A 13890-nucleotide genomic window follows, 5' to 3' on the forward strand; every position below is an offset into this window, starting at 1 on the left:
GTAGTCTCCAACTACATAAATAGTCGAGCCTTCGTACACATTGACTCCAACATACGTATTTATTAGCTCCAGCTTGACAATTGTTCGACAATTACACGGAAGATTGTACGATTCGCTACAACAAACAACTTATAATTAATAAGCTTCACAAAAAGGGGCAAATTAAAAAGGAAAAAGAAAACTACTTACAAGTTAATGATGCACGCTCGACTGATTCTTGATGTTAAATATTTATGGCGCCTGCGGGGCCTCTAGTCTGCGGAAATTCTTAATCTTACACGCTCCCCCGCCAAAGACTATTCTGGGTCTTTTCTGCCCATCTAAACACAATCATTTACTAAATTACTTAACACTTTTTAACGTCTCTTGTAACTTAATTATAAACAGTTCAAGTCTTGAATGCTTTCATTCCTTCGTGTTCACTTTTGTGGCTACTCTTTCTTCTGCGGACTGCTTCTTGCTTGGTCCTCGGCTTCAGTCTTGGTCTTCAACAATTCTTCTTCTAGCATACAAAGCTTTCGCACGTCTCGGCGGTACTCTCCATCGGCCGTCCTCACGATCACTTGTCTTACAACTCCGTCGTTATCCGGCATTGTCTGTTGAATCAATGCCTTTGGCCATTGACCTCTTGGGGTATTCTTGTCTGCTAAGAGGACTAAGTCGCCAACCTTGAAATTAGCTTTTTCTCGTAGCCATTTCTGTCGCTCTTGCAGCATCGGCAGGTATTCTTTTGTCCATCGCTGCCAAAACTCGTTTGCTAACAGGTGGGCGTGCTTCCATCTTGCTTTATATTTGTCGACATCCTTTATCTCGTCTGGGGGTAGGGATGTGTTCTTGCGGAGTAGCAATATGTGGTTTGGTGTGAGTGCCTCTAAATCTCGGGGATCACTTGAGACGTTCGTTATGGGTCTGTCATTCATGATCTTCTCTACTTCTGTTAAGAATGTGTGAAGCGTTTCATCATTTACAAGACGCTCTCCTAACATGGAGTGTAGAATTCTTCTGACTGATCGGATAAGACGTTCCCAAACGCCACCTTGGTGACTCGCTGCGGGAGGATTGAACTTCCACTGTACATCTCTTTGATTCAGCTCGTTCTGTATCCGATCTTGGTTCCACGTCTTCATTGCTTTGATGACGTCTAACTCTGCTCCCTTGAAATTAGTGCCGTTATCACTGTATATGATTCTTGGGGGTCCACGTCTACTAACGAAACGTATCACTGCGTTGATAAAACTATCAGTAGATAAGTCTTGTGCCACCTCGATGTGGACTGCTCTGTACCTTAGGCACGTGAATATGCAACCGTATCGCTTGTTCAAGGCAGGATCTCTCTTGGATCTTGTATTTGGTCCAATTTTGACGTACAGCGGTCCAAAGTAGTCTAAGCCGACTGCGGCAAACGGATAGACTAGTTCTTGTCCGTCCGAAGACGATCTCACTTCAGGTAGTGGAGCTGTAATCTGTTCTCCCATCCTAGCATTCTGACGCCTGCATTCGTGGCACTTGCGTAAGACTCTTCCAACCGACGACACTCCACTTATTATCCAAAAACGTTGTCGTATCTCGGCTAATACTTGATTGGTTCCAACGTGACCATTGCGATAGTGATAATGACGTATTATCAGCTCTGTTACTGGATGTTTTCCAGGCAAGATGATGGGATGCTTCGCATCATAGGACAGATGTGAACGATCCAATCTCCCTCCTACCCGAATCACTCCGTCTTCTAAAATTGGCTTCAGGTGGATGAATCGTTCTTTAACTTCCTTGCTCAAGATTCCTACTTCACTGTCTTGAGTGTTTAAGAACGACTCCTTCTGGATGAATCTCGCGATTCTTCTCTCCGCTGTTTCAACTTCCGAAACTGACAAGGTCTCCTGACTGGGTCGCAAGCTCTTGGCGCTGTCGCGCTCAGCTTTACGCGGCCAAGCTTCAATCAACTTACGAACAGCTCTGATGAGCCATGCAACTGCTCTTCTTAGCCTGTTCCAGGTCGAGTACTTGCGAAACAGTGAGTCCCAAAAGTCCTTCTGCAGCGTCGTTGCTCCGACTGTCACTTTCTCCTTCTTAACTCCTTCATCCGTTTCTGACAATGTTGCCGATATCTCTGGTGGCTGTGGAGGCCATTCTTCTTCTTCCGTCCACAAAAACTCTGGTCCTTGTCTCCATATCTGCAGCTTTCTTGATTCTGTTGCCTTGATCCCTCTTGAAGCATAATCAGCTGGATTAAGCTCGGATCTTACGTGTTTCCACTGTTCTGGAACCGATTCTTGTCGAATAATGGCAACACGATTTGCGACGAAGGTGGTAAATCTTCTCACTTCGTTGAAGATGTATCTAAGAACGATAATAGAATCTGTCCAATAACTGACGTTGTCGATCCTGAGTCTTCTTTGCAACGCTCTGACAATCAACTTATTCATCTGAACAAGCAGGGTTGCGGCTGTAAGTTCCAGCTTGGGTACGGTCATTGTGCTCTTCAAAGGTCTAACACGAGACTTTCCCATCACAAAGCTACAATGAATCTGACCTCTTTCGTTTATCAGTCTCAGGTAGGAAACCGTTCCGTAACCATGTTCTTGTGAAGCGTCAGCAAAATGGTGGAGCTCCGCCCTCACTACAGTACCAAAGTTCTTTGGTTTGAAGCAACGTGGAATACTTAGATCTTTTAAACTTGCAAGTCCTTTTTTCCATTCTATCCAACTGGCAAGTATATCTGGTGGGAGATTCTCGTCCCAGTCATATCTCCTATGGCAAAGTTCTTGATTTATTTCTCTACCAGGTAGGAGAAGAGGGCTTGCAAACCCGAGGGGATCATAAACAGTTGCAACTGATGACAGGGCGCCCTTTCGATTCTCCGGATGTGCCTTGCTACTCGTAACTAAGTTAAAGGTATCTTGTTCTACGTCCCAGTGGATTCCCAGGGCTCTATCTACAGGTAGACTTTCTGACGCTAAATCTAAGTCCTTGATCGCTGGTGCGCGTTCCTCTACTGGATATTCTGACAAAACTTCGCGATGACTGGACATCCACTTTGTTAACTTGAATCCTCCTCTAGCTAGCAAGGTCTGTAACTGCTTGCTCACTCGTATAGCTCGATCAACATCAGCAAACGATTTCAACAAGTCGTCAACGTAAAAATCTTTATACACAGCATCGATGGTCTCTGGCATGAAGTCGTGCTCGTTGTCCTTTGCGGTTCTTCTCAGTGCATAACCAGCGATGCTCGGCGATGATGTTGCACCAAATATATGTACGAGCATTTGGTGAACTTTGGGTTCTTTAGTTAAATCTCCGTTTGGCCACCATAGGTAACACAATGCGCCGCGGTCCTCTGGCACTACGTGGACTTGATGAAACATTCTCTTAATATCTGCTGCCACAGCAACTTCGTTCACTCTGAATCTTAGGATTACTTCAATCAACGGACTTGTATTCTCTTGTCCTTGAAGTAACTGTTCATTCAACGAAGTACCTCCACTCTTGGCGGCGCAATCGAACACTACTCGCGGTTCCTCTGGTTTCCTCGGATGCCAAACTGCATGGTGAGGCAAGTACCATACTGGTTTCAGGTTATGGAGTTCCTCTTCCAGCACTTCCCTCGAAGAACCTTCACTTTTGTACTTTTCCATGACTTGATTGTACTTCTCTTTAAATTTTTCATCTTTCTGCATCCTTTTCTTCAACCATTCTAATCTCCTTTCCGCGGTCGCTCGGCTATCTGGAAGAATCGGGCGATCTTGACGAAATGGAAGTCTTAATTGATAATGTCCGTCAATTAACTTTACTGATTTGTCCATAATATCTTTCGCTCTGTGGTCTTCGATGGACATACCTTCATCTGCGTCATTATAAGAGTTCCCGAACTCGTCGCTATACATGCGTTCTATTTGAAGGTTTAGCTTCTCGTGTTCGGTGCTAGTAAGACTCACATTCACTTGACTTTCCGTAGATTCTACTATAGGTCCATAGACAGTCCAACCGAAGGGGGTTTTCACCGCAAAAGGCTCTCCCTTACCACCTTCTCTTCTATCCAGTTCTTTCTCTATAATATCTGGACGGTCGCTACCGATGAGGATGGTTACCCTTCTTCTGTCGATTTCTCTTAGGGTAAGATCTTTAAGGTGCGGCCATTTCTTTATTTCTTCATTGGTCGCCACATGCTTCGGCAGAACAGGAAGATGTCTCGTGGTCAGTACGTTCTCTAAACGGAAGTGTGCGTCTCCAGCCAAAGATTCTACTTTTAAGTCTATTTCATATCCGCATTTCCTTTCCTGCGAATTGACGGTAGACATCGTAAATCTTGCTTGCCTCTTGGTTTTGATCTCTAATTCGTCTATTAAGCTCTCCATACAGAGGGTTGCGTCCGAACCACTGTCAAAGAATGCGTATGTGATGATCTGCTTGTCACTCTGAGGGGTGCTGACCTTGACAGGTACAACCTTGAAGCATACTTTCGGTCTGCAAACTTCTAGTGCGCTGACTGTGACGGGATCACTTGGCTCTACTGCTATAGCATTTGGGCAGACGGTCGAAGGCGTTGACTGACTAGTTGTCTTTACTGAGTTTGTTCTTTCCTGACTCCCTGATGTCGCCTCTCTTACTTGTACATTTCTTTCGACGCTCTTCCGAGTTGAATTGCTGTTGTCTTTCACGCAATCTCCTTCGCTGTCTTCGATGTGAATCAAGTAGTGATGCTCCTTACCGCATCCTGAGATTCTACACTTGAATCCCTTTGTACACGACTTGGCGCAGTGTCCTTCTTCAAGGCAGGCTCTGCAAAGACCGTGTTGCTTCACCGTCTTAAGACGATCTTTTAGAGAAGAACTTTTGAATTTCCAGCATCTCCAAACTCCGTGAGGTCCTGAACATTGTGGGCATTTGTGAGCGATCGCAGATGGGCATTGGCTCTGATCACTTTGAACGGCTGCTAAGGTCGTGACTTTATATCTTTGGTCAGATCTTTCTTTCTTTGGATCTCTTCTTTCCTTTTCTGTCGTCGAGGAAGTCACCCTTAGTTCCTGTCCGTATCTGTTGTTAATTCTGTCCGCTGTATTCTTAACGAACTGGACGAAGTCTGCATACTCAGCTCTGCCCTTTATCTTGATAAGATCTCCAGCTTTGTCGGCCCATTTCCTCTTTAAGCCTTCGTCTGGCAGTTTTCTCATCAGCATGACTATGGTCTCTTCGTTGTCCAAGCGACTTGAATAACTGAAACCCATGTTAGTAAGCACTCTCCTTGCGTCTTCCAGCTTCCTCGCGAACTCCATCAGGCTGCTAGCGTCAGCTCTTCCGATCAGAATCTCTTTCAGTCTCCTGACGTGAGATTCAGCTACCATGTGCGGCTGTCCAAAGTTCTGATGTAGAGTTCGCCACGCTTCAACGTATCTTTCGCAAACCGGGAGGTTCACGCAGCTTCTAATTGCTTCCTTCGCCTTTCCTACGCATTGTGCTAGTAAACGGGTAAGTCTCTGCGACTCGTCCGACACTTGACTTTCGATGTTATCCTTGAAATTCGTAACGAACTCTGCGTACTCCAGGGGGTCTCCACTAAACTTCATTAATTCCACTTTCGGTAGGGACGGACCTTGTTTGATTGCTTGCGCTATCGTCGTCCAAGCGTCTACCATGGAACTTTCTCTGGGTAGTGATGGAGGGGCATACGAGGGACAAAACTCTGTCGGCGTTGGATTTTGAACAGCTGGAACATACGGCGACGCCGATGCTCTCAGCGCCATCCCTTGGCTCACTTGCGGCGAGCTAGTGAGTTTCTCTGTAAGGGTAACGGGTGTCGACGCCATTTTCGGGCTCGTATAACAACAATTAGTATAAACACTGGGAATGGTATGGTGACACGATGGAAGTGGATCAGGAACCTGCATGTGCGTACCTTTCATCGCGAATTCACTAGTCACTACAGGTACGAAAGTTTTCTTGGAATACTGGTCATCTCTTTTCAATGGGGATTGAGGCCGTGGGCGGCTGAACTGGGGTGTAATCTCAATGTGGTTCTCGCTTTCCCAACGGGAATGTTCAACGTTTTCTTCCGTAACGTATTGTTCTAGCATCAATTCTAGAGCAGCCTGCTTCGCCTGGGTTTCCGCGTCTATCAGCTCGATTTTTCTGCTAAGTTCTGCCTTTTGCTTCTCTATCTGCTCCATTTGGCGATCTAAATCTTGTTTCTGCTTCAGCGCATTTACTCTAAGTCTCGCTTCTTCCATAAATTTCGTTTTCTCTTTTATACTAGACGAACTAGAAGCACGACTGAATCCAGATTCGGATGGGGACTTTGGTCTTTGCTTGTTGGCTCTCCACTCATTCAACAAGTTTTCTATCTGCCACTTCATGTCTCTCTGGTTTTCATAACTATCCATTAACAGTGTTCTCCTCTCTTCGTCATCTTCAATCTCCATACATATCTCGTGGGCATCGACAAACTTCCTGAACGCTTCATTGTACTTTTGGACACTATCTTCTAGTGTTACCACGTCGACTTCAGGGCTCTTCATCAATTCTTGTACTCTGTTCCAATTCTTCCTCAGCTCTCCAAGATATCCTGATCTACTACGTCTATACCGAATCGCTCGTTCGGCTCTGACTTCTTCTTCGCCAAATTTCTTTGGTTCTCTAACTCTCGAAGATCTTCTAACATCGGGCTCTCGTTGTTCAGCACCAAAACCAACTAAATCTTGCGTTAATGATGGCCATGTCACCTTTTTTCCACCATTCTCTACGCTTGGTTTTGCTGACACTGCTCCCTTAATTTCTTGGAATTTCTGGTTGGGCTCCCTGTGTCGCACGTGCGATTCTTCATGTACTTGCTCGTGGACTGATTTTACTCTCTCAAATCTCTCTCTTAAATCTTCACCAAATTCATCCAAATTTCTTCCATCCTGGTCGTACATCTTCTAGTTTAGATAATTTCGGCGATTTCGATAACCAAAGTCAATGATAAATGACATTAACTTCGAATGAATGTAGTCTCCAACTACATAAATAGTCGAGCCTTCGTACACATTGACTCCAACATACGTATTTATTAGCTCCAGCTTGACAATTGTTCGACAATTACACGGAAGATTGTACGATTCGCTACAACAAACAACTTATAATTAATAAGCTTCACAAAAAGGGGCAAATTAAAAAGGAAAAAGAAAACTACTTACAAGTTAATGATGCACGCTCGACTGATTCTTGATGTTAAATATTTATGGCGCCTGCGGGGCCTCTAGTCTGCGGAAATTCTTAATCTTACATATATGACATGTGCCAATCTATAATCAATATGATATTATCGTTGAACCATGATAAGTATAAAAGGATAAGTAAATTCCTGAGCGTGATATCTTAATAACGAGTAATACGAGTGAAAATCTTGGAACTAAACATAGCTTAAAATATGAATATATTGTAAATGTATAGAAAGACTTGCCTGTTGACTTTACTGAGCCGGAAGATTGAGGATTATTAGTAGTTCACGAGCGAGTATTGCTGAATTCTGTAAAAGTTCTTCCCCTGCTTCATGCACGGTACGCAGCTATGCTAGCCAACTTGTTTGTGCCAAAATAATCCTTTAAGTTTTAATAAATTTCTCTCATTAACACTACAGGTGTTTCTATTCCAAAAACATTAATTAGCGAACACTTGAGTTTCATAACTACACGTCGCCAGGGCTGGATTACTTGTTTGACGTTTTTCTCACAAGGCATCACCAAATTCTCTACTGAAAAACCTGTTACATTACAAAAACTCGTTGTTTGTTGAATATGAAGATTTAAAGATAAGCATGAAGCTAGTTTGACATCGTGGAAGATTTGCCCTCGGGACGTATCAGTATGACAAGACAATTAAATGATCTGGTATTATAATCAGGCCTGTTTTGGTACGTGCCTTATTAATAGATGGAACATTCCAAGCAAGCCAACCTGCTGGACTTACAATAGACCGTTTTCTCAAGGCGCATCCAACTTGACGGGCCACAAAATTGAAAAACGCAAATTTAGTAAAATTAAGAAGCCGTTTTACACTTAAAGAGTAAACATAAATTTAATCATTTATTCATGTTTATAGGCGTTACTTATTAATACTTTCTTTAATTTCCTGAAGATGCCAGCAGCACTGCCCGATACATGTTTAGAATATAACGTAAAGCATAACCACGTCACGTGACTCTTACTGAAAGTGTTCTTTTACATGGGCGTGAAAACACATGCGCACGCGTATGAAGTTCAAAAGAGTTTTCGTTTTCAAAGATTTCATGAACAATATTTTTAACCAGTTTTTATAACGATAAAAGCAATTTGAACTTTGTTGAATTTGAAAAAAAAAAACTTGCAAAAACGTTTCAAACTTTTTTTTCGTTCTTTTAAACTTTTTCGAAAACTTCGGGGTTTTTTTCATTTTTTTCACCTGCCAAGCAAGACTAACGAGTACATTTATTATTCTCTGTCCATTGTTTGTGATGCTTGAGATCTGATTAACGATTTTATGTTCAATTAAGACTAGACAACTCCGGTGATAACAGCCGGTTCAAGCTTTGCCGCACGAAATTCGAGCAGTTTAAGAGCAGATATCTACTAATATCGAGCAAAATCGAGAATCGGTCACAGCCAAAATTTCGATTTTGCTCATTTTTGGTTTGCTGGAAGGTATTACCGAGTAAACAAACGTGGTGTAGTTAGTTTTCTGGACCACGGATACCAGAACAGGAGTATTATCATGCACTGTCTAGTTTGTAAAGACAAGAGAGAGTTTTCCTTCTGTTTTATTCAAGCCGCTTGTTAACTACATTGTTGTCGGAACACTATGACGCTAATACGATAGCATTAGGATACCTGTGTAAGGTCACGTGACTGTCACGATATGTTCATGTGATAAGTGAGAGACAGGGCAGAAAAACGACAAGCCCGCTACTTTCACGATTTTTTTTATTTCACTGAGCTTAATACTCCAAATTTTTAAGCGTTTCACTTGTGTCACTGTTGCACGAAACTCGTGACGAAATTTTGTCGAATTATTAGAGTAAATCTACTTAGTATTCACGAAAATGTCAGTTTTTCTGCTGATCAAAATATCACCTCTCCCAAAGTACACGGCTTTATATCTCAAATACGCATTCAATAAGTATTGGTCGCATTTGATATTTTGCCATTTGGCTCCAAAAGAACGTTTTTACAAAATATTGAGCTTAAATACCTGTCCTTACGGCGAAAAGCCAAAAACCGTTTTTCTGCTTTGTCTAAGTGAGATGAGAAACCCCCTAAGTGTGGTACGTGATGTATTTACTTTGTTTGGTCTCTGTTTTCAAGATAACCTGCTTTCTATATGTCGTTGACACGCCTGCGATGCCACTGCAGGTCCTACCTTGGACGCCCGGGCCATTCCGATGATGGAAATGTAAAACCGGTACGGTCAAAAGCCCACAACCCGCAAAATTACACTATTGTTGCATTAATTATGGCAGCTGAAAATATCTCCGGTAGATTGCCATATTCATTTTACGTTGCAGTATAGTTCTACATCTTCACTGCATACTCATTACCTCATCGCAGATGGTTAAGTTATGGGGGGGGGGGGGGGGGGGATCTGCGACAACTGAGGTAATAGGTATGTAATGAAGGTACATGTCGCGTTGTTTGTCACCGCCACCAGGGGAGGTGGGTGGGTCCAAAAATTTATCCTTCCACGGAGTCTGATCTGTTGAAGTGACCACGCTCTAGATGGGAGCGTATATTTATATGACAGAGACGCAAAGGATCATGGCTATCGATTATAAGCATGATCCCGTCGGAATCTGGGGATTACATAACTTTTAGCGATGAGTTCATTAACCCTGCACAATGTTTGACTTATTCTCATCCGAAATTGCAAAATAAGTAAACATAAACTTTGTCTATGGGATTGTTGTAAGGAATATTCAGATATCTCATATAAATCTTTTTAAGTATTTTGAACTAGCAGCCAAAAGAAAGATTTTGGTCTGTTCACTCAGCCATTGCCAACAATGATAAAACAATGGTAAAACAAAGGATTGTGCACGGTCACGCTTGAAAAAATTGAACAAAGACCTATAACAAAAGGGTTTTCTAACCATTCCTCTCTATTAAGTATGGTTGCAGGCAACTCAAAGACAATCGGGGACACCGACAACATGCCGTAAGACTTGAACTCAACACAACTTTTGCAGACATACTGGTGACAATTAAATCTGGCCAGTGTGCGATGCTGGTGACAACCTTGTATCCATCATCGGTGGCGTCACGGGTAGGACCTACGGTGGCATCGCAGGCGTGTCGTCCCCAGGCTAAAGTTTTGTCTTGTTTAGTAGTGTAACATTCCGCGAAGTACTTTGCCCTTTGGAAACTGCTTTTTGATTGTTAGGTTAAGTTTTGTTGAATTGTTTAGAAGACCAAACTATTGTCTAATGATGTCCGATGTATTTTTTTTAACCAATCAAGAGACTTGTTGCAAACGATGCGGGACGCCCCATCGTCATTTAGTGTGATGTTATGTAATCATCCTGAGTGATATTAACCTTACTGCATATCGGTCGCCATTTTCAGCTGGACTGCAGATTCGGACACATCTTAGCTTGATAAAGTCAGCCATGGGTTTTCAAAGGGTATATTTTTTTGCTGTGTTAGGTAAGCTCTTCATTTGTCATTAGCTCAGGTATTGGAAATTATTAAGGCTGTTGCGCATCCCGGCTTAGCACACCCAAACATTGATTGTCGTGTTTTTTCCTTCTCAAGCACCCGTGGAACTCTATTCCCCAAAATAGTAAAACAGCAGAAATTATTTCAGCTTTTAAAACTAAGTTTATCTAAGAAATAGATTCATTAGTTCTGTGTGTCTGCGTATGTATTTAGGCGCATAAATGTCTTATAACCCGACTTATAAGTAATTGTCAAATCATAGTTAATAGAGGGGAATGGCTAGGAAACCTATTGTTATCGGTCTTTGTTCGCTTTTGATGTTAAACCGGTCTTGACCATGCACAATCTTTGATTTATGCTTATCTCAAATTGCAAAATAAGTAAACATAAACTTTGTCTATGAGATTGTTGTAAGGAATATTCAAATATCTCTTATAAATCTTTAAATATTTTGAATTACCAGCCAAAAGAAAGATTTTTGTCTGTTCACTCAGCCATTGCCAACCATGGTAAAACAATGGTAAAACAAAGGATTGTGCACGGTCACGCTTGAAAAAAGCGAACAAAGACCTATAACAAAAGGGTTTCCTAACCATAACACTCTATTAACTATGGTCAAATACATTTTATTTTCTTTCCACTTAAAAAATATTCATATATCAAAAGTAATTTCACAATCACTTAACGATGTCTTGTCAGATCAGGGTTACTTCGTATGTCTCAGTTACTCCGTATATCTTCGTTTCGTTGGCCTATGATCAAATAATTATATTATAAATTATATTTCTCTTTGTAGCCATACTTTGTGCTGGTTCAAGGTCTTTTGAGGTAAGCCACATAGATTACCTGCTCCGATACCACGATCCCCGTGTGCCGCTATGCCTGCTACAGAACACACAGTGAACAAACTAGTCATGTTTGCTGTCTTCAGATCAGTAAATCAGGATGTGACAAGACCAAAGGATGTATATCATTTCCACCATCATGTCATTCATCTGATGACTGTGACTACCTCGTCACTTTTACACCTGGTGACGAAACGGTAGCCTTCGAGATGAGCGCCAGAGATGACTATATTGGATTTGGACTCAACGAAGAACAAGCTATGGTGAGCATATAATCTCAGTTTACTTAAAATAGATTTTAGGTGCAATAGACTGAGTAGATTCTAAATTTTAGACCACGTGTCATTTTCTTGAGTATCATATCTTTATTTAACGTTCATTACTTTTCTTTCTTAAGTCTGGCACGGATGCAATCGTGTGTTCCAAGACATCTTCTGGTGGAGTCTTAGTGGGTCATTACTTATTGCCGAATCACAGGACTCCAAAAATCTCCAAACCGGTATGTACTGGTTTATCTTGTTCATGTCTATTCCTCAGTCTTTAACAATATCTGTAGTTCATCTCAAAATTCCCGTCTACACATATACTACAAATAATTTCTTTTTCTCTAGACCCCGTCAGGTTTGACGCACATGAGTGGTGTATACGAAAATGGAATCATCAAGTGTAGGTATGTCGTATTTAAAAGAACACTACATGTACAATTGCCACGTTTGCCGACACGTTTGTCTCTCTTTGCGTCCCATTTTTGCGTCCCATTTTCTCGCCCCACTTTCACGCCCCATTTTTTGCCTCTTTTTTTCACTCTGTTTTGCGCATCATTTTTTCGCTCCATTTTCATCGGGATATTGTACTATGCACTACATACTAGTCAGCATAGATGAGAGGAATGATTTGAATCAGTTTGCAATCAAACTAATTGCGAATGATGAAGCGAGCAGCAAAAATAGCCATCTGTTTCTAATCATTTATTTTTATAAAAGTCATTTTTTAAAGTTTTATACAGACATGTTTGGGCGGATGCTTTTGCCTTGTTAGTAATAACAATATATTTATTTCCATTGACAGGTTCCACCGCTCTATCGACGCTATTCCACCCTTGAAGTATGACCTGAATAAGGCTTATTATTTAATCTACGCCAGGGGACCAACATCAGGTAACAGATAAATGAAGTACAAACACTCGTTATCAGAGTTATTTTGGGAGAGATTACCTAATAACATAACTTACCGGCGAGTGGACCATATCTACTTGGGCGCAATGTTTCCCCATTTCACACCACGTTTCATTCTCTTGATAATAAGATTTTTTGTTGATTTGTATCCATATTCATGTGTCTTCTCATGCTCAATTGTTAAACAAAGAAATGATACTCTAGGGAATGACACGTGGTCTGAATAGTGAAAACATTACCCCCAAGTTGATTTAGTCCATCCCATTCACTCTCCGCCATACACGTTGATTTTAGCCAGAAAATGGATAACCTGGAGCCGCAGACCTCGTTTCTTTTGAGCTGAAATTTGTTTATTTCCCGTGCAATGGGCAAGTCAGCCTTGTACTTGCTACTGTAAATTACAGTAGAATAAAGACTTGTATCATATGACCCGTACGGCCCTGCTCGCGCGCTCTAATAAAACCATTGGAAAAAGTCACGTGATGGGGGCCGGACGGGTTGACGTAAGCTTAGTTAGGTCGGGCCGTACGGGAAAATATTTGGCTCTCGGTCATTTGTACGGGCCTCGCTGCGCTCGGTCCGTACGACATGACCTCGAGCCAAATATTTTCCCGTACGGCCCTCCCACTCAGTCAATAAGTACATAGTATCCGTCATTTCATTTCAGATAGCGGAGAACTAATGTACCACGATTGGAGGGGTTATTCTTCTGAGCAACGCAAACTGACGTCTGTAGGGCCCGTGGAAGAATCGTCCCATGTACTCTAAGAAATCTTTTCAATCAATTGTCACGTGATTTGGTCACGTGTTTGAGTTGTTGTTTGAGACTTAAGCCTCGGTTACCCAGACCCCTCTCTTGAGCGAGAATCGAATTGATTAAACTCTTTCAAGGGTAAAATGTTTAGTTGGTGCTCTGCTTATTTGAAAAGACAAGAGGGCTCATTCCTTCTGTTTTATTCAAGTTGCTTGTTGACTGCATTGGTTTCACTCTCACGCTCTGCTTCTAAATCAGCTAACTAGTTTTGGATAGCTTTCTTTAATGATACCCCGAAGGGGGGAGAGGGTGGGGGATACTAGGGCTGGTTCAGTGATAGGGATGTTCTGCTGGGATGAGAAAAATCCTGACTCTGTCTAAGACAATAACATCTTTTAAAAAACCCTGTTCAAAGACAACACTGAAAATTGTTACACCATCAAAGACCCAACAAAATG

At 42.0% G+C, this 13890-nt stretch overlaps 2 protein-coding genes across 3 annotated transcripts; one reads left to right on the forward strand and one right to left on the reverse strand.

The window, feature by feature from the left end:
• Positions 1 to 36: 36 nt before the first annotated feature.
• LOC148911077 (uncharacterized) lies at positions 37 to 7266 on the reverse strand. 2 transcript variants are annotated; one of them, XM_089030257.1, is made up of 3 exons: positions 7170 to 7266; positions 190 to 7095; positions 37 to 115 (listed from the first exon to the last, which is right to left on the reverse strand). In XM_089030257.1, exon 2 carries the CDS (start codon positions 6906 to 6908, stop codon positions 432 to 434), a length of 6477 nt encoding a protein of 2158 aa, XP_088886383.1. In that variant the 5' UTR covers positions 6909 to 7095; positions 7170 to 7266; the 3' UTR covers positions 37 to 115; positions 190 to 431. The 2 variants fall into 2 exon arrangements, with proteins under 2 accessions (XP_088886383.1, XP_088886384.1); XM_089030258.1 differs by lacking the exon at positions 7170 to 7266 and having other exon boundaries at positions 190 to 7163.
• Positions 7267 to 11437: 4171 nt separating this feature from the next.
• On the forward strand, positions 11438 to 13534 carry LOC148911078 (ferric reductase 1-like). Its single transcript, XM_089030265.1, has 6 exons — positions 11438 to 11486; positions 11590 to 11766; positions 11901 to 12002; positions 12115 to 12173; positions 12572 to 12660; positions 13346 to 13534. The coding sequence occupies exons 2-6, from the start codon at positions 11713 to 11715 to the stop codon at positions 13444 to 13446; spliced, it is 405 nt and encodes a 134-aa protein (XP_088886391.1). The 5' UTR covers positions 11438 to 11486; positions 11590 to 11712; the 3' UTR covers positions 13447 to 13534.
• Positions 13535 to 13890: the final 356 nt, after the last annotated feature.

This window comes from Actinia tenebrosa, unplaced genomic scaffold (assembly GCF_029948245.1).
Source record: "Actinia tenebrosa isolate PJP-AT-01 unplaced genomic scaffold, QUT_ActTen_1.0 PGA_scaffold15__27_contigs__length_11533743, whole genome shotgun sequence".
NCBI classification, from domain to species: Eukaryota; Metazoa; Cnidaria; class Anthozoa; order Actiniaria; family Actiniidae; genus Actinia; species Actinia tenebrosa.

Coding starts and splice junctions, on each gene's coding strand:
- LOC148911077 (XM_089030257.1), bottom strand. CDS start 6,908: ATGTACGACCAGGATGGAAGAAATTTGGATGAATTTGGTGAAGATTTA.
- LOC148911078 (XM_089030265.1), top strand. CDS start 11,713: ATGAGCGCCAGAGATGACTATATTGGATTTGGACTCAACGAAGAACAA. Junction 11,767..11,900: donor TCAACGAAGAACAAGCTATG/GTGAGCATATAA, acceptor TTCTTTCTTAAG/TCTGGCACGGATGCAATCGT. Junction 12,661..13,345: donor CGCCAGGGGACCAACATCAG/GTAACAGATAAA, acceptor ATTTCATTTCAG/ATAGCGGAGAACTAATGTAC.